The sequence below is a fragment of the Myotis myotis genome, unplaced genomic scaffold, assembly GCF_014108235.1.
Source record: "Myotis myotis isolate mMyoMyo1 unplaced genomic scaffold, mMyoMyo1.p scaffold_m19_p_59, whole genome shotgun sequence".
NCBI classification, from domain to species: domain Eukaryota; kingdom Metazoa; phylum Chordata; class Mammalia; order Chiroptera; family Vespertilionidae; genus Myotis; species Myotis myotis.
The window spans coordinates 496,627-519,039 of NW_023416367.1; the positions used below are offsets into that span (position 1 = coordinate 496,627).

General features: G+C 54.3%; 1 protein-coding gene and 1 non-coding gene across 8 annotated transcripts in view; one reads left to right on the forward strand and one right to left on the reverse strand.

Moving 5' to 3' along the window:
- PAX8 (paired box 8) overlaps positions 1 to 13,069 on the reverse strand; it is a 49,639-nt gene extending 36,570 nt beyond the window's left edge. For 4 of the 7 annotated variants that reach the window (XM_036311647.1, XM_036311641.1, XM_036311646.1 and 1 more), the window contains exons 1-2: positions 12,936 to 13,068; positions 12,503 to 12,605 (exon numbers count right to left, since the gene is read on the reverse strand). In XM_036311647.1, the coding sequence (XP_036167540.1) occupies positions 12,503 to 12,527 (25 nt within the window). In that variant the 5' untranslated portion in view covers positions 12,528 to 12,605; positions 12,936 to 13,068. Of the gene's footprint in view, positions 1 to 12,502; positions 12,606 to 12,935 lie in introns of all 7 variants that reach the window. The other 3 variants (XM_036311644.1, XM_036311640.1, XM_036311642.1) reach the window with 1 other exon arrangement.
- A 1,080-nt stretch (positions 13,070 to 14,149) lies between these two features.
- Positions 14,150 to 14,278, forward strand: LOC118657556. Its single transcript, XR_004968041.1, has one exon.
- The last annotated feature ends 8,135 nt before the right edge of the window (positions 14,279 to 22,413 follow it).

The window sequence follows — 22,413 nt, forward strand, 5'->3', positions numbered from 1 at the left end:
TTAACCTCCAACATAATGGTGTTTGAAGGTGGAGCCTTTGGGAGGTAATTAGAGTTAGGTGGGGTCATGAGGGTTAGAAGCGGTAGAGAGGGTGGGGCCCCGTGATGGGATTAGTGCCCTTATAAGAGAAGGAAGAAATAGCAGTGCTTGCTCTCTCTCCAAGCACACACACTGAGGAAAGACCCAGTGAGGACACAATGAGGAAGTGGCTTTCTTCGAATCAGAGATCCTGACCACACTGGTACCCTGATCTTGGACTTCCAGCTTCCAGAGCTGTGAGAGGCGAATGTCTGTTGAGTAAGCCACCCAGTATGTGGTGTTCTATAGTGACATACCGAGCTGACTAAGATAGTTGGCTGGAAAGGGGACTTCATGGTGACAAGATCCCCGAAGGAAATCTTGAAGAGAGGTGTCATGCTCCAGGTTTGTACCAGGAAAGCTGAAACTGGGACAGAGGAGCGACTTGCATGAGGTGTGATGGGCGAGGGACACTGTATAACAGGAGACCCTAGTCCAGCAGCCCACCCTTCCTGTGTGTCCTTACAAAGCCACTGGGTTCCCTAAGGGACCAACACACGTGCTATGAACCTGAAAAGGAGGGTTTTTTTGGTAAAAGGACAGGTGAGAGGAGGGGCCCAGGGACAGGACTCCTCTTTAGATGGTGGCGTGTCAATTCTCCACGATGGAAATGCTCAGCTGCCTCATCATTTCACAGCGCTGGGTACTGCGGCCACCACATGGACATCAGCAATGCCAGCCTCACTGCAGCACTGGCTGCCTGACCCTGGGCAGGAGCCGGGTACCTGGCAGGTGACGCTCAGTGCTGCAAAGAGCACCAAGAACAGCAGCTCACCACGCGGACACTATCACGTGCTGCTCTTTCAAGGAATATACGAGGCTGTGGCCATTGGTGATACAGAATTATACGTGAGCTCGAAAGTGTTTTATCCACAAATGTTCTTTTTCCTGCCCCCATTGTTCAGTTTTGTTACTTCGGCGAGCACCTGTGCCCACTCTGCAGGACGAGCTATTTGATAGTCGCTGACTAACGCACAACGTATGCAAACACTTGTTGATCAAGTGTCTGAAGCATCGTGACGACACCATGGTGTGTAATAATCCGTTCATTTTGGTGCTGCAATCGCATGGCCCATGTGTGCCTGAGACAGGCTCACACTCGCCCTTCCGGAGGGATTTAGGGACAGAGCGCACTCGCAGGGTGCCAGCAGGTCTGGGGCTCAGAGCAGAGCTCGGGGAACCCCGTGCAGGCAGCATCCTGGGGAAACATTCTCAGGGTCTGAGCAGAGGAGCTGGCCGGTGACAGCCCCCGCCACCTGCCCTCAGTGTTGCTGTTCTTAGAGGAACAGGAGGCCGGACTCTAGAACAGGCAAGTCCTGCTGCTGCCCACCCACCTTATGACAGACTGTCCCCATCTGAGCAGAGCCACCATGAAACCCTGAGACCAGCATTGCTAGCTGACCGGACATTGGCCAGATGACTGACCTGTGCAAATGACTGTCCCAGGGTCTCACCTGGGGCCACAGGACCACTCATGTCCTGAAAGTCAAGTGGGAGGTGGGGGGCAGGGGTAGGGAGCTGTGGCTGCCAGCCAAAGTGCCTCTGCTCAGGCTTCAAACCCAAGGTCGAGAGAACGGGGAGGTCACAGGTCAGTGACCTCATGCCTAAACTGACCAGAGTTGGTCCACTGACCAGAGCTGATTCCCCGATGTCTTGGACCCCACTTTCCCTACCATGTCTGCTGTGGGAGCCTTCTCAGCAGCGCGGACTCAACCTGGACTCATCGACTGCTCCGTGACTTCACAGCCTCGCCTCTCAGGGTCCCTGAGGGCAGGGGCTTGTCTGGCCTTCGTTTTCTTCACCAACAGACCTAGGACAGCATTCTGCACATTCCTATTTTTGTAAAAGCTTCTTCATCGTGTGTTCCTGAATGAGGGGTGAGTATTGCGTGTGTGTGAGTGTGAGTATGTCACACCCAGGGGACTAGGGAGAGGACAGCAGACACCCAGGGTACAAAATGTAAGGAGGCCTTGCTCTCAGGCCAGCCCTGCCCTTGCGTGAGCTGGTGAGTAAGAGCCTCCTGCATTTTGCAGCCTCGGTTCCTTCGTGCCTCACTCTTGTCCCAGCCTTGGCTGTGTGTGTGTGTGTGTGTGTGTGTGTGTGTGTGTGTGTCTGTACAGTTGTGTGTATGAGAATGTGTTGTGTCTATGTGTGCATGCATGAGTGTGTGTGTCTTTGAGTGTTTTGTGTGCATGTTATGCATATGTGTGTGTGTGCATACGTGTGCATGTGCGTGTGTACAGCTCACCAGTCCACATCATCAGAAGCCCCTTTGCATTCCCCTGGGTGGGTGCCCACTAGGAACAGGTTGCCCTCAGTGCTCAGGCTGGGGTCAGCCCTACTCTTCCTGTGTACTCTCTGAAAGGCAGCGCCGCTCAGGAGAAGCCCTGGCTGTCAGCGTGGAGGCTCTGCTCTGCCTCGAAACTCGTGGGGTCTGGGCAAAGCACGTCTCTCTGGGTCTGTTTCCTTGTCTTGGATCCCCTTCTGGCTTGGGCCACCTGTGGGTCTGGGTGGACCCTGGGGGTAACAAGAGTCCATGAAACTCCTGGGAGGTGTGAGGTACATCCTCCCAGGCACTCAGGTAGCTCACGTGCACAAAGTGAGAGCCACAGAGGTAAACATCGCTACACCAGCAGAGGGCAAAACGGGCCATAACAATGGAGTGCTGGGGCTTTGGGGCATGGGAGGAGGAAAGGGTTTGCAGAGGCCTCAGCTCTGAGGATGTGGGGAGCCTGTGACTCAGCGTTTTATAAACATGAGCTGTTAGTCCTTGGCAGTCGCAGAGGCCGGAGCCACGAGTCTCCTTCCCTGGGGAGGTCACGCAGGTGTCCGTGGTGGAAGGGGAAGCAAAACCAGGTGTGTCCAACTCCCAACTCCTAAGGCCCAGCCAACAAGGGGGACAGATAGGCTCCCTCCCCTCAAGACAGGCACCATCGACGTGGGGACATGGTGGACACGCACACACAATAGGAGGCTGCACACAATTGTATCTACACTGAGGTACAGACAGTGACTTGCAGGCAGGTGGGGACGGACAGCAGCGTGGGCAGGGCACGATGTGCTCCTGGCCTCAGGTCTCTCAGCGAGATGGACACCTTCCAGCCAACAGGCCCTGAGGACAGCGAATGAGTTGCTGTCAGCAGGACTCCTGAGAGCAGTCCCACTGCTAAAGGGTCGCCTGAGGCCCAGTCAGGGACACCTGACCAGATACCTCTGTGGCAGCAGAGGGGGGCCGTGGGATCCTCCTGGTATATATTATTACATATGTGGTATATTCTGGATTATTATTACACAGTGTCATGTCATCACAGAAGATGAGGACTGGAAGGGCCCAGTCAAGGAGAAGGGAGGCCCAAGGGGCGTCCTACAATCTGAAAACCTCTGAAGGCACCCGGGTTAGGCATTGGAGTGTCCAGCCAGAGTTTGATTTGGCAGAAGTGGGCCTGTCTCCACGGCAAGAGCCTGGGAGACCGTGGCGGAGCCTGCTGATCCTACCGGCTCGCGCCTGCCTTCCTGCCACAGTGAGCGCCAGGACCCAGCAGGTTCAAGGCAGGACGAGGTTTACCTGGTGTTGGCAATGGTGTGGTTGACCTGGCTGATCATTCAAGACAAATGGCTTTGGTGTGCTCCCCAACCAGGCTCTTAGTTTCCAGCCCTTGTTCCCCCGCTGACTTGTTTGGTCTGATTCCTCCCTTCCTGCTGGTGGTCTGTCCACGTGCGGGAATCACAAGACTCTAGCTTCCTGCCTGACAGCTGCTCCCCGTCCTGGGCACCTGCACACAGCGGGCAGCCTGTTACATGAGTTGAGCCCCTGGCCCTCAGATTCCAGCGGCTCCCAGCTTGAGTCTGTACCTTCCTGCTCAGACACTCTCCCTCGCAGCCTTCTTCCTGCTCCTGGTTCCCACCTCAAAGCCCAGCCGGACACCTAGGACCCGTCTGGCGGTCACCCCATTCCTGCCGCCTCCATTTTGACCTCGGTGCTGGAGAGCAACACAGAGCTGGGGCCAGTAAGCTGGTGCTCGGCTAGTCACCGCTTTGAAATGTCACCCAGGGTTTGCTGTCGTGCCAAAGCTGGGCTATAATTACACAAAGTAGAGAAATATTAGACAGGGCAGGGGAGGTGGAGGGGAGAGAAGACAGAAGATGAGTAAATCTCATTTAAAAAGAAACGTATGGCTCTGTGTCAGTGAGGAGCCAGTCTTCCTGTGGTCCTGTCTTAGCTGCACAGGGAGCTGCAAACCCCCCCCCCCCCCACACACACACACACACAGCTCATCCTTCCCCCAAGACCAATGCTACTAAAGCCTTAGAATATTCTGGATTCCAATGTAAAGTCCATGGACAGCTCGTTCTATCACCAGCCTGGGGCTTCCCCTACAACTGTGTCTTCTGCTAAAATGAAACAAGGAGCGGTTTTCTAGACTGGGCTGCGCAGCCGCTGATCACGGCCACAGCTCCGAACCAGCCCTTCCCACATAGCCTTTCATTCAGCCCCAAAACCCTGGGCAGGCAGCCTTTCATTTTGTCTATGTGCAATGTGAGAAGGTCTGTCCTAAAATTGAACTGCAACCAAGTGTCAGCACTGGTTTCAAGTTATTCATGGAGTTTCACAGAAAATATTCAGAAAAGGTAGGGTTTGGGCATCTGCCCTGGAGGGCTGTTGGAGACTCCACCCTGGTGACCGCTGTATACAGGAGGGAACATGTATGAGTAGCTGCTATGCTCCAGGTGAGGATCTGGCCTACCTTTCACTACTTCCTGGAAGCCCGAACCATCCTCCTAATTTATACAGATGAGGAAGTTCAAGGCCAGAGAGAGAGTTGACTTGCCTCAGGTCACACAGGGAGAAAGCAGCAAGGCCAGGCCAAGGTCAACGCCTCCCAGGCCAGCCCCTGCAGAGATGGGGAGGCTGCCACAGGGCCTGCTCCACAGTGACTTCAGAAGTCCCCTCTTGACACCTCACACCCCGCATTTACCCTGGAATAATGGCTCTGCTGTCCTCCCAGAGAAGCCGAAAATCAAAACACACAGAAGGCCCTGGGTTCGTGCAAATGCGCAGTTCCCGTGATGACAGCAGATGAAGCTGTTTCTCTCTGGGACCCGTCACCCAGCCAGCTCCCTGGCCTCTCTGCTGTGCTGGTCTGACAGCGACACTATGTCCCAGGGGACTAATCAGCACTAAGCACTCAGGTCACTCCAAGGCCACTTAGGAGAACGGGGCGGAAGACAAAGCTGAGGGCCTGCAGCTGAAGACGGAGAAAGAACAGAGTGAAGAGAAGGGAGGAAAGACACTGTTTGAACTACAGAAGGGTTTTCATCTGAGAAATGCCCCCGGCCCACTCCACACAGACAAAACTGAACACTAAAATGAAACCTCTTTCCTGTCAGTGTTCCAGGAGGCTCCCCAGGAGCTCAGGCCTGGGTTTTGGACCCACGTGGAGGGACCCTGAGGAAGCAGCAGAGGGGCTGAGCCTGAACTTGGAGAGCTGGGATCCAGCACCTCGAGTGCCACCACTCGCTGCCTGGGGGCCTGGTGGTGAGCGGGGACTTCACGGATGGGTCTCCCAGTAACTCTGAAGCTGATTTCATCACACCCACTGGACCATTAATTTGTGAAATGGACCCAAAAGGCAGCCTAAGTGTGGCTTGAAGATGCCCGGGAGTATGGCCTGTGATTTATTAAGGTGCTTTAGGTAGCTGCTTTTTTTTTCTTTTTTTTAGGTGGGAACATAGCACCCTGGGAGGATGTATTCAAAGAAAGCTCCTCTCACCCTTGTCAGTTTGGCTCAGTGAATAGAGCATTGACCTATGGACTGAAGGGTCCTGGGTTCCATTCTGGTCAAGGGTTGTGGGCTTGATCCTCAGTTGGGGGTGTGCAGGAGGCAGCCAACCAATGATTCTCATCATTGATGTTTCCTTCTCCCTTTCTTGCTGAAATCAATAAAAATATTTTTTAAAAGAAAGAAAGAAAGAAAGCCGCTCTCTCTGCCTTGCCTGCTGGTTGATCCTCTCCTTCCTCCTCAGAGGGACCTCCAGGAGTGCTGCCCAGATAGGGATCACTTCTCCCATTTTGCAGATAGGAAGACTGAGAACAACACTGAAAACGGGGCTATTTTAATTGAGCTGGAGAGTTGGGGACATTGACAAGAAAAACAAGCTGAGAGACCAAAGGCCCTGCCTGTCACCACTGCTGTCATATAGGCCCTTGTGCCATCTCACCAAGGGCTGTGTGTGGCCAGAGTTCCCAGTGGAGTTGCAGGTATAAACCATCTGGTACCACAGGGAGTTGTGACAAGTTGGGCTTTGGTGAGGGGGTGGGGGGAGGGCAATGAGCAGAAACTGCCTTCTCTTCTGTATAAGCGACAGTAATACCTCCTGCCTGGGAGAGTCCTGAGAATGAGAGGAGCCCTGGACACGCCTCTCCAGCGGAATCCCATGCCCACTTCCATTTGCGGAGGGCTCCCTGGTGCCGGGCACACTCAGCTCTTCCTCTAGGTATACAAGTGGTGCTGGCAGAGCTGGAGCGGTAGGGGCTGGCTGTGCTGAGCCCTCGCCATTCTTGGCCTCCTATGTGGGGTTTGTGGCAATGGGAGGATGCTCAGGAATCAGCACAGACACAGGATCCAGATATGCCCGGGGGACTGCCTCAGGAAGGAGATGCTTGGAGAGGAGCCCGTGGTCACTGTAAAGCCAGACTCAGCGGGGCGAGTTGTGCATGTAAAATAGAAACTGCCCCAGGAAGGTTGCTCTGGTGCGTGGCCCGTCCAGAGCTCATCATGTCCCCACCTGGCTGGGGAAGGAGCTTTCAGAAATCCAAACAGGCTTGCGGGTCCCCAGTCTGGCCGTGAGGAAATAATTACAACCCTCAATGATCCACTTAAAAGCGCCGTGGCCGCAGACACATAAGGAAGGGTGCTGCCTCTGCCCAACCCTGACCCAGGGTCACTGGATGAGCAGGGACTGGCCTGGGAGAGTGTTCACGAATGGACTGCGGTTCTCTGTGCCCGTTCCCGCAAAGAGAACCCCAGCCCCTCTGCTGGAAAGAGTCACTGTGCATCCCCAGGCAGAACTGTCCTCAGCTCCCTGTCCTGTGAACCTGGGCTGAGGGTGGGTGCATTCTCCTCTCTTTCAGGGTGTTTTGCACCTCAAGTTCTATCTCGGAGGGAGTGGAGGCTGGGCGGCTCAGCCTTTCCCAAACTCTCAACAAAAGCAGAGTGCAGTCTTGAATGGGGGCGCATTCTCCCCTGCCCCCTCCTTTTTCAATCACCTTTTTCTTCGAAAACAAAATTGTTTCTTTTATCCTGTGGCTCCTTGTGTACTCAGAAGCACGGAGCTCAAAGCTTCCTCTGCGCTTCTGGGAGCTCGCTACCTCTTGGACTGATAAATACAGCAGCTTTAAATGCTTTAGAACGGAAGACAGACCAACTGTGGCCAGAGAGGAAACACATCCCTGCACAGTCAAGCCCAGGAAGGTCCTCCTGAGATTACAAATGGCAGCTGCTGCCTGAGCTGGGAGGAGGCTGGTGCAGGCTGGGGGTGGGGGGTGTGCATGGCCAAGGAGCAGCCCTCTGCCTCAGGTAGGTGTGCCCCAGAACAGGTAAGCCACCAAGGACAAGCCTGGATGTCTCTAAGCAAGTGGACTCTACCAATATGTCCCCCACTGGTGCCACCTGGAAATGTCCCAAGATAAGAGGGTGGCTTTATTCTTCTCCTCTCAAGGGGACTTCTCCCCTTACCCCTACATTCCTCGTGTGCAGGTGAAAGTCACCAGTGAGAGAACTGGGACATTTTGCAAAATACAATGTGAACACTACATAATTTGATATGAATATTTGAAAAACTTTTCCTATGAAAAATGGATACTTTAAACACACCTGCAACCACACACACAGACACACACACACACATACATTGTTTTTATGAGAACCAATTAATAAATGCTAATTCATTCAGGCATATCTACACTGAATTACTGTTTCATTTAATTGCAGGGGAATTTTCCATTACTAAACTCTCCCTTGCTGATTTTTTTTGGCATTATTTACATATTTTTCAGTTTCACTAATAGTGAGGTTGGTATGTGATATTATCTGCTGTTTGTATGTCTTAAAGTTCTTTTTCATCTAAAATGTTTCCTCATTCTTGTAGCTCCACGTAATCCAGGAGAAACGCCATTAAGCGCAGACAAGACTTTACGCATAAATGATTGAAAAAGGCACGGACTGCAATTAGCCTGCCGGGAGGGCACCTTGTCTGATTGTACCGCTCTCTGTCCAGGCGTGCGCTCTGGGCTAATGTGGAAATACCCTCCTATGTCAGCGAGTCACAAGTCTATCCACGAAAAGATTGTGGGTACACAACTAGGAAAGAGCACTGCAGGGGCTCTAATAATAAAATAAACACGAAAATCTGTTTATAAGCCTCCCCTCCCCCAGCTCGGCGCACAGCTCCGGCTCCCTTTTCAGGGACACAAATCAGAATTCTGACATCTAGACACCAGAGATCCAGACCAGCTGGCTCCCAAAGACCCTGCCTCTTTTTATGCCCAGAAGGTGGGGGGTTCCGGTGGTGGTTGGGGGTTACTTAGGGGCAGCAGTAGGAATCCTATTCAGAGGATGTGCTCTGAGGTAGCATTCGATTTTCTTATATAGGAATGGCCAAGGTTCCGCGCACCTGGCTACCTTCGCTTCTCAAATAAGTTCTTTCATTTTTATTATCTAGCCACCTTCTCCCGAGCCCCCTCCCCCTGCCTCCTTTCCGTGTCTTTCTTTCTTTTTCTAATTCTTTCCCTTTCACAGTAACTATTCTGGAGGAGGATGTGAATGATTAAGCTGTTTGCTCTGAGGTTTGGATATGAAAAGGCATGTCACACCGTAAGTAAAGTTTCACCTTTATACTCAACTCTATCAATAATTACAGAACAAGGAGGACTATTGGTAATATTTTTTTTTTACAATTAGCTCTTACAAAAATAATACCATTTATTCAAAGCATCCTGAGTTCTGTTCATTTTACTCTTTATAAAAATTAGTTACAAAACAGAGTAACTGCCACCATGAAGTCAGCATATAAAGGGATTGTGAGCACCCACTAAAACTGGCGATCGGAAACCCTTAATACAAAGTTCTGACACACTATTATATTAGTTAATGCTCTCCTTTGAACAGAAACATCTCTTCATAATTAAAATTCCGTGAGATTGATTTTTGCACTGTGTTGTTCCTTTACTTCCTTTGTCCTCTTCAGCAAAATCGGGCAGAGTCCTTTTGGGTATAGACTGATAAAATTAATTAACTTTCCTTCCACTCCAAAAAAAAAGTCCCAAATAAATGCTTCCAATAGACATCAAAAAGTGTCAATTAGAAATAATTACTTCTTATCCATCAGTGGGGCAATTAAAGTGACAAAGCTTGAAAAGATACTTATCTTGAAACTAATTCACAAGGTCGCTAAATTATCTCCTAATTAACTTGCATTGAGGAGGGTGGGAGCATGGACCCTCTTGAAACAAAGATGAATTGGGGAACCCCAATACCTCTTAATGCTCTTCCCAGACCTTCCATCCCAGGAAGACCTTATTTTCATCCCAGGCTAGAAACCTGGGAAGAAAACAGATCCTCCCCAAATGCATTTGGCCCCTCTCCTCCTTTCTACAACTCCCCCATCTCAGATCTGGGGGGTTAGAGGCATTCTCCTCCCTCCACCACCTAAAGTCTCATTTTATCGCGTGAATATCCCATTTTCAGGAGCCCGGGCCACAAGGTTGCGGGAGTTGTTCCACGTAACTTTTAATGACCGCCTGCTTGCTAACCTCTCTTCTTCAAAGTCACAGCATTGTTTACCTTGTGATATTTATGTGGCATTTATCGTTTATGTGGCATTTATCGTTTCCCATGCGTCTTGAATATTTAAATAATATTTTTGCTTGAGAGGCTCTTTGGTTCCCTGATGCTACAAAATCCCCACCGGGTTTTAGGGAAGGTTCAGCCCATTGCTAGCCAGTGCGCACCAGGATAATTCGCTATCGCTCTCCACATGCCTTCAGAATAAAGCTGTAGAAAACATATATATATATATATATATATATAAAGACAAGGTAAGATCAGCTCAGAGGAAGCCCAGGGTGGGCTGGTGGCCCAGCGCAGAGGTGCGCAGGACACTCGGGAAACAGCGCGTGCGCCCGGGGTCGCTGGAAAGGTGAGCCCGCCTGGCTCCCGGCTCCCGCCTCCCTGAGCTCCCCCTTCCCCTGAGGAAACTTAGCTGGGAGCCTCCAGGTGAAGCCCCTCAGAAATGGAAGTGCAGGGAGAAAGAAGCCGCTAGCACCGAAGCGAGAAATGGGCTTACAAAACCAGGAAGGTCAGAGTATGAACTGAGCTCCACAGACAGGCAACAGCGTGGAGTAAACTGATCGGAAAGACGGGATCCTGGATGCTAAACCGACTGAGGATTTAGAAGAGAAGCAGGGGTAGCCCGGACCCTCCGAGCCGCATTTCGGGCAGTTCTCTTCTGCTGTGTTACCATTGCATGAAACTAACGGGGAAAGTCTCTTTCTCCCTTCCGCTCAGCTTTCTTTCTTTGTTTTTGGTGTGTGTGTATGGGGGTGAGGGGCGGGGGGAGAAGCCCCTCTCGCCCCCACTAGACGGAAACGCCTGACCCTCCCTGGCCGGTGCTCCGCTCCCTCCCCAGACCAAGGGCGAGTTGTTTCTAAGCTCTCGGGAATCCGAGCAGCATCTGGGCTCCTTGATGATTTACAATGAAAACAAATTGTGTCCTTTTTTTTTTCTTTTAGTCCCATTACTCTAATGAGTGCTTCTAGAATGGAAATAAGTAGCGAAAACAAACTCAAGCCAGTCCGGGGAATTGCGACGTTGCCTTATTTCCCAAAGGGTCTGGTCCGGCGCAGTACATTCGGGGTCCGAGAGCACCCAGTCCTCCCGCCGCCAGAAAGGTCGGGACAGAGTGGGGTGGGTTGGGCGCGGTGGAGCCCGACCCGGAGCGGAGCGGAAGCGGCCAGACCGGGCTGGCGCGAGAACCCGCACCCTGCGGCGCTGGGGCCTGGGAGACGGTCCTACTCCCGCGGGGCGACGCCCCGTATTGTACCGGGTTTGGCTAAAGATTAAGGGGCCAAACATCTCCCTGGCCTCCGAAAGTGGTCCAGGAGCGCGCGTGGCGCCCGGGCGCCGCCGGGCAAGCGGTGCTGGGTAGACCCACTCGCACCCGGGCTCCCGGAAGGGTCGCGAGGTTTCGGACCTGCGCCCCAGGACTGACGGCAGTGTGGGGGGTGGGGTACTGCTGACTAGGTCTCGCCACGCAGCCAACCAGAATAAGAAACTATCCGCCCCCACCCCCGGGTCTCCCCGCGCCCCACACCGCGGAGCCTGGGCCCGTGGATCCGAGGCTGCGCGCGGAGCTGGACCGCCGCGCTCTGGCTAAATAGAGATCTCAGCCGCGCGCCGCGCCGATCCGACCTCCTTATTATAACAAATGTCCCGTTTGCCGAGCGGACTTCATATTCGCCGAGAATTCATCTGAAATATTGATTTCCTCTCACTTCGCCGGCCCAAATCGATAGCGCTGCGCCCTGGCCCCATAAATCGCCTTCCTGAGGGGCCAACCCGGCTCCATCCATCACCGCGGCCGGACCAGGCCGCTGCCCACACTTGCTGCGCGCCCGGCGGCCTTGCCCAGAGCGCCCACCAGCCCGATTGTAGGGCACCTTCCCAACAGAGACCCTCGCCCGCCACTCCGCCCCGGCCTCGCTGATCCCAGGAGAAGGGGAGAGCAGGTGCCGAGGCTAGGGACCCCAAGCGCGTTTGAAGGCCCTAGGCCCGGCGCTGGTGGGGAAGAGGTTCCGCACCGCGGAAGCTCAGTCCTAGAAGCCCAGACGCCCCGCGCGCCCGCTGCTCCCCGCCTGCCCCGTGCTCGGCCAGGAGGAGTCCGAACCCCGAGCTCACTCAGGGCTCCCAGGCCCCGAAACACGGGCTCCTTTCCCGCGGGCTGGAGAGGTGCGCGGGCTCACAGTCGCGCCTGGGGATCCAGGAGAGCTGCGTGCATCCGGACAAGCTCTTGGTGGTCGGGGCAAGGGACCTGCAAGTCCAGCGTCGCACGGCCCACCCTCACCGCCATGCCAGCCGGGGAGGTTGTGAAGGACACCTCTCTGGCCCCGCGGAGAGCTCTTACCCCTCAGTGTGGTCCGCAGAAGCCAAGGCCTGCGTTGGCAGCCCCGCTGGGCGCGGGAACCCCAGAGCCGGAGAGAGCGGCCAGGCTGCCTGAGCGGAGAGCCAGGCCCCAAGGCACGCCTGCCGCGTCCTCGCGTAGGGGGGTCCCGCGAGTCCGGCGCGCATGCCCCCCAACCCCGCTGCCCCCAGCGCACGAAGGGAAGCACGGCGACCCGGGACTGGGGCCCGGCCACGCGCGTCCTTACCGGATCTGATGGAGTTGTGAGGCATCCTGAAGATCACTCGTGGCCCGCGCGAGGCTCAGGGAGTCCTCACGCAGGTCCCTGCCGCATCCGCTGCGCCGCTGCCCTGCAGGCCCAGGGGAAAGGGCATGAGAGCATGTCTGCTGCCTTAGTCCTGAGCCCAGGCCCTGTCCCTATGGCTTTCGCTTCGTGGCAGGAGTCGGAGGGGTTTAGGCGAAGTGTGGCCAACCTCAGCCTGGCCTAGCAAGCACGTGTGGGTCGTGAGGTCCGGGATTGGGGGTCTGCCAACTAAGTCCCAACTCCAGCCCCGGTGCACTCTCCTCTGCCGCCCCAACCTCATCCAGTTTAACCTGGGAGGAAAAAACGCTTCTTGGGACCATCTCCCTTCTCCAGTCATCCTCCCCCAGGAAGCTTTCTGCCGGGCTGTGCAGCTTACCTGGCCTGCGGCCTCCGGCCCTCAGTGCCCGGGTCCAATGCAAGGGTGCCCTGGGCCCGCGTCTCTCCTTGGTCCCAAGTTTGTTCCCATCCACCAGGCATCGCTACCGGTTTTATCCCGCCAGGGCCCTGACACAAGGGTCTGGGGAGGCTCGCAGCCCGCGGATTGGCTGGCTGGGTGCAGGGGGGTGCGGGAAGGGGAGGATTTTGCAAGGGGGACATGGCTGAGTGGACTCAGGACTTAGAAACATTCTCTGGAGCTTCTGTTTCCAGCGGCGAGGAAAGGGAGGCAGCTGAGCCCTAACTCAGCAGGCCTGGGAACATCCAAAGAGTGCGCTGGAGACCTCAGGCCTGGGGATGAGGGTCCCTGGGTCCTCCCAGGTCATTGGCCACCAGAAGTGAGAGAAACAGCTGCTGCTGGGCAATGCTCTCTCGCTCCTGGTCTGCTCTTGGGCAAGCAGCCTTTTCCTCTGCAGGAGGAACTGTTGTTTTTATGCCGGCTTCTTTAGGTAAAAGTTGCGCACCTTCTCACCGCTGGTGCGGGCCTCTTCGAGGGCAGAACCCTGAATAGCCCCTGAGCCCACTCCCTCCTCACCGCCATCAGACAGGGTCCACACTACTAGGTTAATGACAATGGTCACAAAACCCATTTCACAGGCCCTCCCTCCCCCAACACACACACACACACACACACACACACACACACACACACACAGAGGCAGCGCCAGCCCTCTTTCTTGCTCCTGGAGGCTTCTGAACTTGGGAGAAGAGTCCGCAGGCCTGTTGGTGAGAGCCTAGATCTCACCTCACCGTGGGAGGGTGTTAGAAAGGGACAGGACAGAGGTCAGCAGCCTTGGGGAGTGAGGGCCTGGGTGTGGATAAGGTCCCGTGTGGGACTGAGGAGCCTTAGTGTGGCCTGGATGCTCCTTCAATCTCAGGCCAGGCTCTGGGGCTCAGGGTTACAGCCCAGAGGACAGCATGCCCCCTCATCCCCAGGGGCTGTGCTGCCTGGGGAGGCTCTGGAACAGAGGGTGGAGCTGCTGGGTGAGCAAGAAGCAAGAGGCAGAGGAGACAGAGTATTCAGGGGTGTATGTGTGTGAGGGAAAGAGAGAGTTCACAATATTTTTCTTAATTAAAAATAAAGTTCTGTCTTTCAGGCTAACCCACTTCCTCCTCCCTTCTTGGTTCTCAATTTATCAAGAATTAATCATCTTGTGGACATTTACTTTATTCCGTTTCTTCTTAAGGTGAAGAAAACTCTTTGTAAATGTCCTAGAGAAATACAGTAGCTTTCTGTTCACACTTTGCAAGTAAAAAGAGTGGATCGTTCCACTACTAACATATTTAAAAAAAATAAAAATAAAAATAAAATAATTAATCAATTTGTGAAAGGAAAAAGAATATGTACGACCCTAAACGGAGCCTCTGCGTTTCTTAACATCTCTCAACAAAAGCAGTAGGTGCTTTATTGTTTTAAAAGTTCCTCTAACATTGTTGTTTACAGTTGCTCTGTGGTTTCCAGATGTCTGGACGCTCCACTTCTCTGCTCAGAGCCCGGAGAGATGGAGAGATGCTGGAAGGGTATTGAGATGGCAGTGGGCCTCAGCATAGGTCCCACCACCACTGGCAACTGCCCCCCATCCCAGCTTCTAGGGGAGCCTGAAAGCCACCAAGAGGCTGTGCTCCAGGGTGAGCCTCACAAGCCCTCATCCCAACAGCTGTGCAGACCTCAGAGGGGCCACCCAACTGCAGGGCTGAGAAGTACCAGCGACCATGGAACCCAGGCACCTGCTTATGCTGTTCTCTGGCTCAACAAAACAAGCCCCACCCCGCACCCGCCATTTCTGACAAAAGTTATCAAAGGACAAAAACCAATGGTGAGTCATCAAAACATCCCTGTCTCAGTTGTGAGCTCATCTTCTAAAAGTATTTTTATTATGAAGACCTAGTGTGCAAAACCTACCTCCATACACCTTGAGAGCACCCTGCCCCAGACGGCAGGGGCCAGGAGGCCACTCTGCAGAGAAGCTCTGGAGCCCACAGGCCGCAGGCAGGAGGGACTGAGCCCGCCGCCTGCTCTGGCCCTGCTTTCTGGTACCCGTGGGAAGCAGGCCGGGGTCCTTGCCATGTCCTGCTTCTCTTCAGCTAAGGCCAAGGAAATGGTGTAATAGCATCCCGACCCCTTGGGGCTCTTTCTCTGCAAAATGAAGAGGTTGAAATACATAGATGTTTTTTAAATGCCTTTTGCCACAGTTTTTTCTCAGACTTTTAAAAATCCACGATTCTCTTAGTTAAGAATGAAAATCCCAAACTTTCCTTCGATGTTACTTCAGATTTCTAACTAAATTTAGCATCATGACTGACAGACTCTTGGGTCAATGGGAAATTGAGAAAAACCACTTTTCAGAACCAACACCTTCTTCTCCAGCGCTTCTTCTCAGAGTTGATGCCCGCGGCAACCTGTGGTTTAAGCCTCTTTACAGTTTTTTTTAACCCAGTGTTTTTCCCAAGAAAGTTGACTTATTTGCCAATATGAAGATAAATAGAGGAGAGAAAGTAACTCTGGCTTGTCTTTACCGTTTTGACACATCTGGCCACAGATCTGAGTGTTTCATTGTGGAAGTGAAGTTCTTCATTGTAGAAATGAAGATTCTTAAAGAGTTTACTACCCACCCCAGGCAGCGGCCTGTGTCCAGTGAGTATTCTGTGCTTTTTAAAGTTTAGGTTGATCTGCTGAGCCTTCCAAAGATGGTCTCTTTTCCACGGGACCCAGCTGAAACCCACCAAGCTGGGGGCAGGGCTTGGCAGGGCTCTTGTTCCCTGGATGTGGGATTCGGGTGCTAAACCCACCATCCCAGGTGAACCAGGATGAGGTGGCCATCTAGCTGATGGAGCCGGAAAGCGGGTGGTTTGGGGGCTGGTTAATTGTGCAGCTGGAAACCTACCTCCTGGCTCAGGCTGCGTGGCCCTGGAACTCCCTGTGGTCCATGGGCCTCTCCCTTTGCCCCAGGTACCCGGGGAGAGGTCAGCCTTGGGGGAAGGTTTTTGCCCCCCAAGAACTCTCCTTGGTTACCTGCCCTCCCCTATGTGATAAACACCTGCTGGGACTAATGTACACCCTTTGGGAAGGAAACAGCCGCTCCTGTTTGGAGTTAGGAGGTGAGCGGCTCTGCCCTGGCTCCCTGAAATGGGCCCTTTCCTTTCTCTGAGCCTCGGTTTCCTCTTCTTTGGGGTGTGGGTGCAGGTGGGGAGTGAGGCGGGAGGCCCTGTCCTGGCTTTGTTGTGAGGTGAATAGAGTTATGGATGTGAACGCCCTTTGAAAGCCGCAGCTCTGCACAGAGTTAATTATTATTAGACAACAAAGGCAGGGCAGCACTTCCAGAGGGCAGAGGGAAAAGTGCTCTAAGATTTTGCTGTAGAAGTCGGTTCCTTTAATCCTTTCCCCAAAGCACTGTGAGTTACAAACAGCCACCTGAGCCCTGAGGTGATGGACAGGTGATTTCCTGTTGGCAGGAAAGGGCCAGGGAGTGCGCTGTGGGTGGAGGGTGGCTGTGGGCTGCATGGGGGCTGGGGTGTCCCTCAGGGGACCTGGAAAGAGGAAGCACAGCCAAAGGCAGAGGGGGCCCCCAGGGGGGCAGAGCCTCCAGCCTCGATGAGGGTAGCAGTGCTCAGGGTCCCTTCTCCCCTCGGACTTGCCCAGGGGTGCCACAGCCACTCAGCATGGCTCCCCTGTCCGCACACCTAGGGAAATGGCCAGGCAGGCCCTGAGGCCTCCCGGTGGTTGTGCCAGACAATCAATCATTAATTGTCTTATGCTCCTCCCCTCCTCCCCTCAGGCCATTTCAAAACCCAGAAATAGAAATACAGGTCCTGGCAGGAGAAAGGAAAGGGCCACCGGTTGTGGAAAGCACTTTGGAAAAAGCCACTGGTGGCAGAGGTCCAGTCGGCTTCAGGTTGGAAAGGTGTTCTGGGCACATCTCTCCGGGGCTCCTTGCCCATGGGCAGCCCCTGGGTGGCTGCCACCTGGGCTGCTGGGGGAGAGTGCTGTCTCCAGGCTTGTGTAGGAGTCTCCCTAGGGCCCAGAGAGGAAGGGGCCAATGTAAAGAGGAGATAACACCGGTCAGGTTTTTTCTAGTAATACTAGTTTTTTTAAAAAGTTAAAAATACCCAGCCTGGTGTCTTAGTTGGTTGGAGCGTTGTTCCATACACCAAAATGGTTGCAGGTCCAATTTCTGGTCAGGGCACAAAACTAAGTTGTGGGTTCGAGCCCCAGTCCGGGTATGCAGAGGAGGCAATCCACTTTATGTTTCTCTCTCTCTCTTCCTCTCTCTCCCTAAAAATCAATAAACATATCCTTAGGTGAGGATCTTTGAACATTATAAACAATGAGCAAGGCTCTTTTGCGACCTATTTTGCAGATGAGAAGACAGAGCCACAGGAAAGTAAGCACCACGTCCAGGTTCTTAGCCAGTGGGTGGATGACGCAAGGTCCCAGGCCGCACTGGTGGCCCAGGCCTTCCCTTAAGTGTTGGGAATTCTGCTCTCCCAGCCTAATCCCCCACCCTCCTCCAGCACCCGTACTCCTCCCTTCAGGAGGAAGGTTCTGGAACCCAGGGCGTGGCCGGGGTGAGGTGAGGTCTGACCCTGTGGCTAGAAAACTTTCCTGTGCCAGGAGAGGGTGCAGCTCACTCTGCAGGAATGCCCTCCCCTCAGCCAGGCCCCTGCCTCCCCCCAGAGCAACAAGAGTCAGGCCACAGGAATCCTCCCAGGCCAACGCTGGGCACCTGAGTGGGGGCCTCCCTGGCACTGTTGGTGGGGAGGTGCCATGGAAAAAACCCAGGCCCGGGCCTTCATCAGACTCATGGCTGGCTTTGTTCTCTGTGGCCTTGGAATGCCAGAGGCTCCTGCTCTTGGCACAAACCACAGAATAGAGCCTGCCCTTCCCTTGGCCCTGGGCAGTGCCCAGGGGCCTGAGGAAAGGACCAGGCCTTTGGTGCCTGGGAGGTGGGGCGGGCTCCTGCTGGAAGGAAGGAAGGAAGGAAGGAAGGGAGGAAGGAAGGAAGGAAGGAACAAAGGAAGGGAGGGAAGGAGGGAGGGAGGGAGAAGGCGCACATGGGAGCACAGTGGTCCTGGCCCTGGGCTCTCCTCCCAGTCAGGCGGCTTGCATTCTGCTGCGGACCAGGGCCCTACCTCCCAGAAGCCCTGAGGAGTTAGGGCTTTGTGCCTACATTGGTCTCCAGTGCCCAGTGAGAGGGCCATCCTTGGTGTCGCATGGCCCACACACAAGGATGGACACACCTTCACCTTGAGGGAACTCAGGGCATGGTGCTGGCTTCCTTCTGTAAGAGCAACCACTTCTACTGCTATTTACTGGTATCGCTAAATGCCGGGTACGATGGCATGCCTTACGTACAACCCACTTATTCCCCACGACACCCAGTGAAGCTGGGTTTGGAGACAACTGAGACATAGAGGGTGCTCTGGGTCATTCCAGTGCCGCAGAGCCGGGATTTGAACTCAGGCTCATCTGAACCCTGAGCCAGCACTCTCTCTACCACCCAGGCTCCAGGGCACAGACGCAATAAACGCTCCAAGAAAACCAGTGGAACAAACTGGAAAGCAAATAGAAAGTCTCTGTTAGTTTCAGGGGTCGCCTTGGCCTGTTGGAGGAAGCTTGATCCTTGGTGAGGAGACTTAGGTGTTCCAGGCCCTCAGAGAGGACAGATGGATGGAAGGACGTGAGAAAATTGAGGCCACTTACCCCAACTGAATTCCCACGCACTTGGCAAAACTTAGACACTGGGCACCCTGGTGGCAAGAATGAGTGAATCATACACCAGTACATTTCCTTTTTCCTCCTCCTCCTCTTCCTCCTCTTCCTCCTTGTCCTCTTCCTCCTCCTTCTTCTTGCTTCCCAGCTTTATTGAGGTAAAATTGTAGGATATTTAAAGTGTACAACATGGTGACTTGAGGTGTGTACACTGTGGAAGGGTTCCCCCCAGTTCATTGACACCTCTGTCACCTCGTTTTTTATCATTTTTAATGGTGAGAACATTTAAGTTTTAATTTCCAAGAAAATTCCAATGATATAAAACAGTGTTATCAACGGTGGGCAGCATGCTTTACATCAGCTCCTCAGACCTTAAGCCAGGAGTGGGGCCTGCGAAATCATTTGGTCTGGCCCTGCCAAAGCATGAGGGGTGAGTTAATCAAATGTTTGACCCAATATAGCAGGCCGCTTTTTAAGTTGATAATTTGGTATGGCCTGCAAATGATGTTATAAATATCCGAATGGCCCTTGGCAGAAATAAGGTTCCCCATCCCTGCCTATACATTTTTCTAAACTTTGTTTTGGAACTCTTCATTTTCAGGCAAATGGTCTCTGTAGGAGAATTTCCTTTTTTATTTTATTCTATTATTATTATTTTTTTGATCCTAAACTCACCTCCCTGAGCCTCTTGGGTGTGCTGTGCCCTGATGGCTTCTGTTGCTTCATCCATGTTCCCGGTCACTTGGTGGACTTGGAGCCCATGGCCTCCATGACTTCTGTTTCCATGCAGTCACTTCCCTTGAGTTCACTCCTGTGGAGGGTGGAGGGGCCCAGAGTCCGGGAGAGCGGCCTTTCCCACCGGAGTGCTGGCACATCTGTGCTTCCATAATGCAGAGACAGCGCAGGAGCCACAACTGATAACAATTGACAGGGGCTGGGCGTCTGGCACCCAAGCTGGAATCCGGGCACAGCCTGCCCTGCTGTGTGACCTTGTGCAATCGCCTGCCTTGTCTGAAACTGAGCAGGGAGACTAATGGGGATGATTATTCAGACAAAATGCTCAGAGCACATGGATGCTCAGTAAATGTTAGTGACTGACCTCAAACTGGCCCCGATAAAGAGGAAGGAGTGTTGCTCATAGACCTAAGGTGGTGCCACTGTCACCATATTCAGGACACTAGGAGACAGGGGCAGAGAAGGAGGAGAACTGGACTCGCAGGTTGCTCCAAAAGCAGAGCACAGGGTTCCAGGCCTGGGAGCTGCATCCTCACTCCACCCTCAGCTCTGGGTGTGCACTCCCCTGGCCCAGCTCTGGGTGTGCACTCCCCTGGCCCAGCTCTGGGTGTGCACTCCCCTGGCCCAGCTCTGGGTGTGCACTCCCCTGGCCAAGCTCTGGGTGTGCACTCCCCTGGCCAAGCTCTGGGTGTGCACTCCCCTAGTCCCAGCTCTGGGTGTGCACTCCCCTGGCCCAGCTCTGGGTGTGTACTCCCCTGGCCCAGCTCTGGGTGTGCACTCCCCTGGCCCAGCTCTGGGTGTGCACTCCCCTGGCCCAGCTCTGGGTGTGCACTCTCCTGGCCCCAGCTCTGGGTGTGCACTCCCCTGGCCCAGCTCTGGGTGTTCACTCCCCTGGCCCAGCTCTGGGTGTGCACTCCCCCAGCCCCAGCTCTGGGTGTGCACTCCCCTAGCCCCAGCTCTGGGTGTGCACTCCCCTGGCCCAGCTCTGGGTGTGCACTCCCCTGGCCCAGCTCTGGGTGTGCACTCTCCTGGCCCCAGCTCTGGGTGTTCACTCCCCTGGCCCAGCTCTGGGTGTGCACTCCCCTGGCCCAGCTCTGGGTGTGCACTCCCCTAGCCCCAGCTCTGGGTGTGCACTCCCCTGGCCCAGCTCTGGGTGTGCACTCCCCTGGCCCAGCTCTGGGTGTGCACTCTCCTGGCCCCAGCTCTGGGTGTTCACTCCCCTGGCCCAGCTCTGGGTGTGCACTCCCCTGGCCCAGCTCTGGGTGTGCACTCCCCTGGCCCAGCTCTGGGTGTGCACTCCCCTGGCCTAACTCTGGGTGTGCACTCCCCCAGCCCCAGCTCTGGGTGTGCACTCCTCTGGCCCAGCTCTGGGTGTGCACTCCCCTGGCCCAGCTCTGGGTGTGCACTCTCCTGGCCCCAGCTCTGGGTGTGCACTCCCCTGGCCCAGCTCTGGGTGTGTACTCCCCTGGCCCAGCTCTGGGTGTTCACTCCCCTGGCCCAGCTCTGGGTGTGCACTCCCCTAGCCCCAGCTCTGGGTGTGCACTCCCCTGGCCCAGCTCTGGGTGTGCACTCCCCTGGCCCAGCTCTGGGTGTTCACTCCCCTGGCCCAGCTCTGGGTGTGCACTCCTCTGGCCCAGCTCTGGGTGTGCACTCCTCTGGCCCACCTCTGGGTGTTCACTCCCCTGGCCCAGCTCTGGGTGTGCACTCCCCTGGCTCAGCTGTGGGTGTGCACTCCCCTGGCCAAGCTCTGGGTGTGTACTCCCCTGGCCCAGCTCTGGGTGTGCACTCCCCTGGCCCAGCTCTGGGTGTGCACTCCCCTGGCCCAGCTCTGGGTGTGCACTCCCCTGGCCCAGTTCTGGGTGTGCACTCCCCTGGCCCAGCTCTGGGTGTGCACTCACCCAGTGGTCCTCAGTATGCCCAAGACTATACTGTGGAGCAGAACCTTCTGTCTGCTCAGAGGGACCACCAGGTTCTTCAGCCTCAGCTCTCTCCTCCTGGACAGTGTTCCTGTGGCTCCAGAGGTGGGGTGAGAATGTGACATCCTTCCTGGGAGGCCAGGGGTGGGTAGGCTCCTGGTGGCAGATGTCTGACCTTACTGCCACCTTCTGATTCATTGAGAAGACAGTCTTCTCCAGTTTTCTTTCTGTTTTTATTTCTTTATTGTTAGCGTATACACAGAATATATCATAAATAATTCACACTGTGGTGATAAATGTCTCCCTTCGTCAGCCCTTAGCCTGAGGTAGCCCTCTTATTATTTGTATTTGTCCTTGCAGACCTTTCCCGTTCATATCTTATGTCTATGCCCCTGGAAATGAGGACTTTGTTTTCGGGGTGTGCATTTCGCATGCACAGTAGCAAACTGCATGGAAGTCTGGCTCTGCCGGTTGCTTTTTCTCCCTTAGCCAATGTCCTGAGCATCTTTCCACATCAGGACATTTAGCTATCTTGTTCTCCCAACTTCTCCACCAGAAAACAAAACATGGATGTAATGTGTTCTAATTAACTGCCCCCTTCCCATGGGTATTTCTCTCATTTTTTCTTAAAAAATATTCTGCAATGAACTCTTTGTGCACATGCGTGCGTATTTTCCTAGAGAAGTGTGAATGAAATGGGATGGTGGGAGCACAGGGTGGGTGCCTTTAAAATAGGATGAAGCCTAGTCTGCCTTCCCTTTCCATTGCTCTGGACTATACCTTTGAAGATTGAAGGTGAGCAGGCTGGGCTGGAAGAAGTGGGAGCTGGGGAGGTTCCCTAATCCTCCAGGCAGTGACCATGGTGTGCACCACTCAGGGCAGGTGACCTGGCAGGGGAATGCCCTTCCCCCCAGATCACCCTTGACTGCCCTGAGCTAGCCAGGGAATGAGGGGTGACCTCAGCCTCTGGGATCCCAAAACAAAGCCACCTCCACAGGTCAATTGGGTGCCTGAGTTCAGCATTATACTCTCTCCATGCTTGGGGTTCAGTCTCTCTA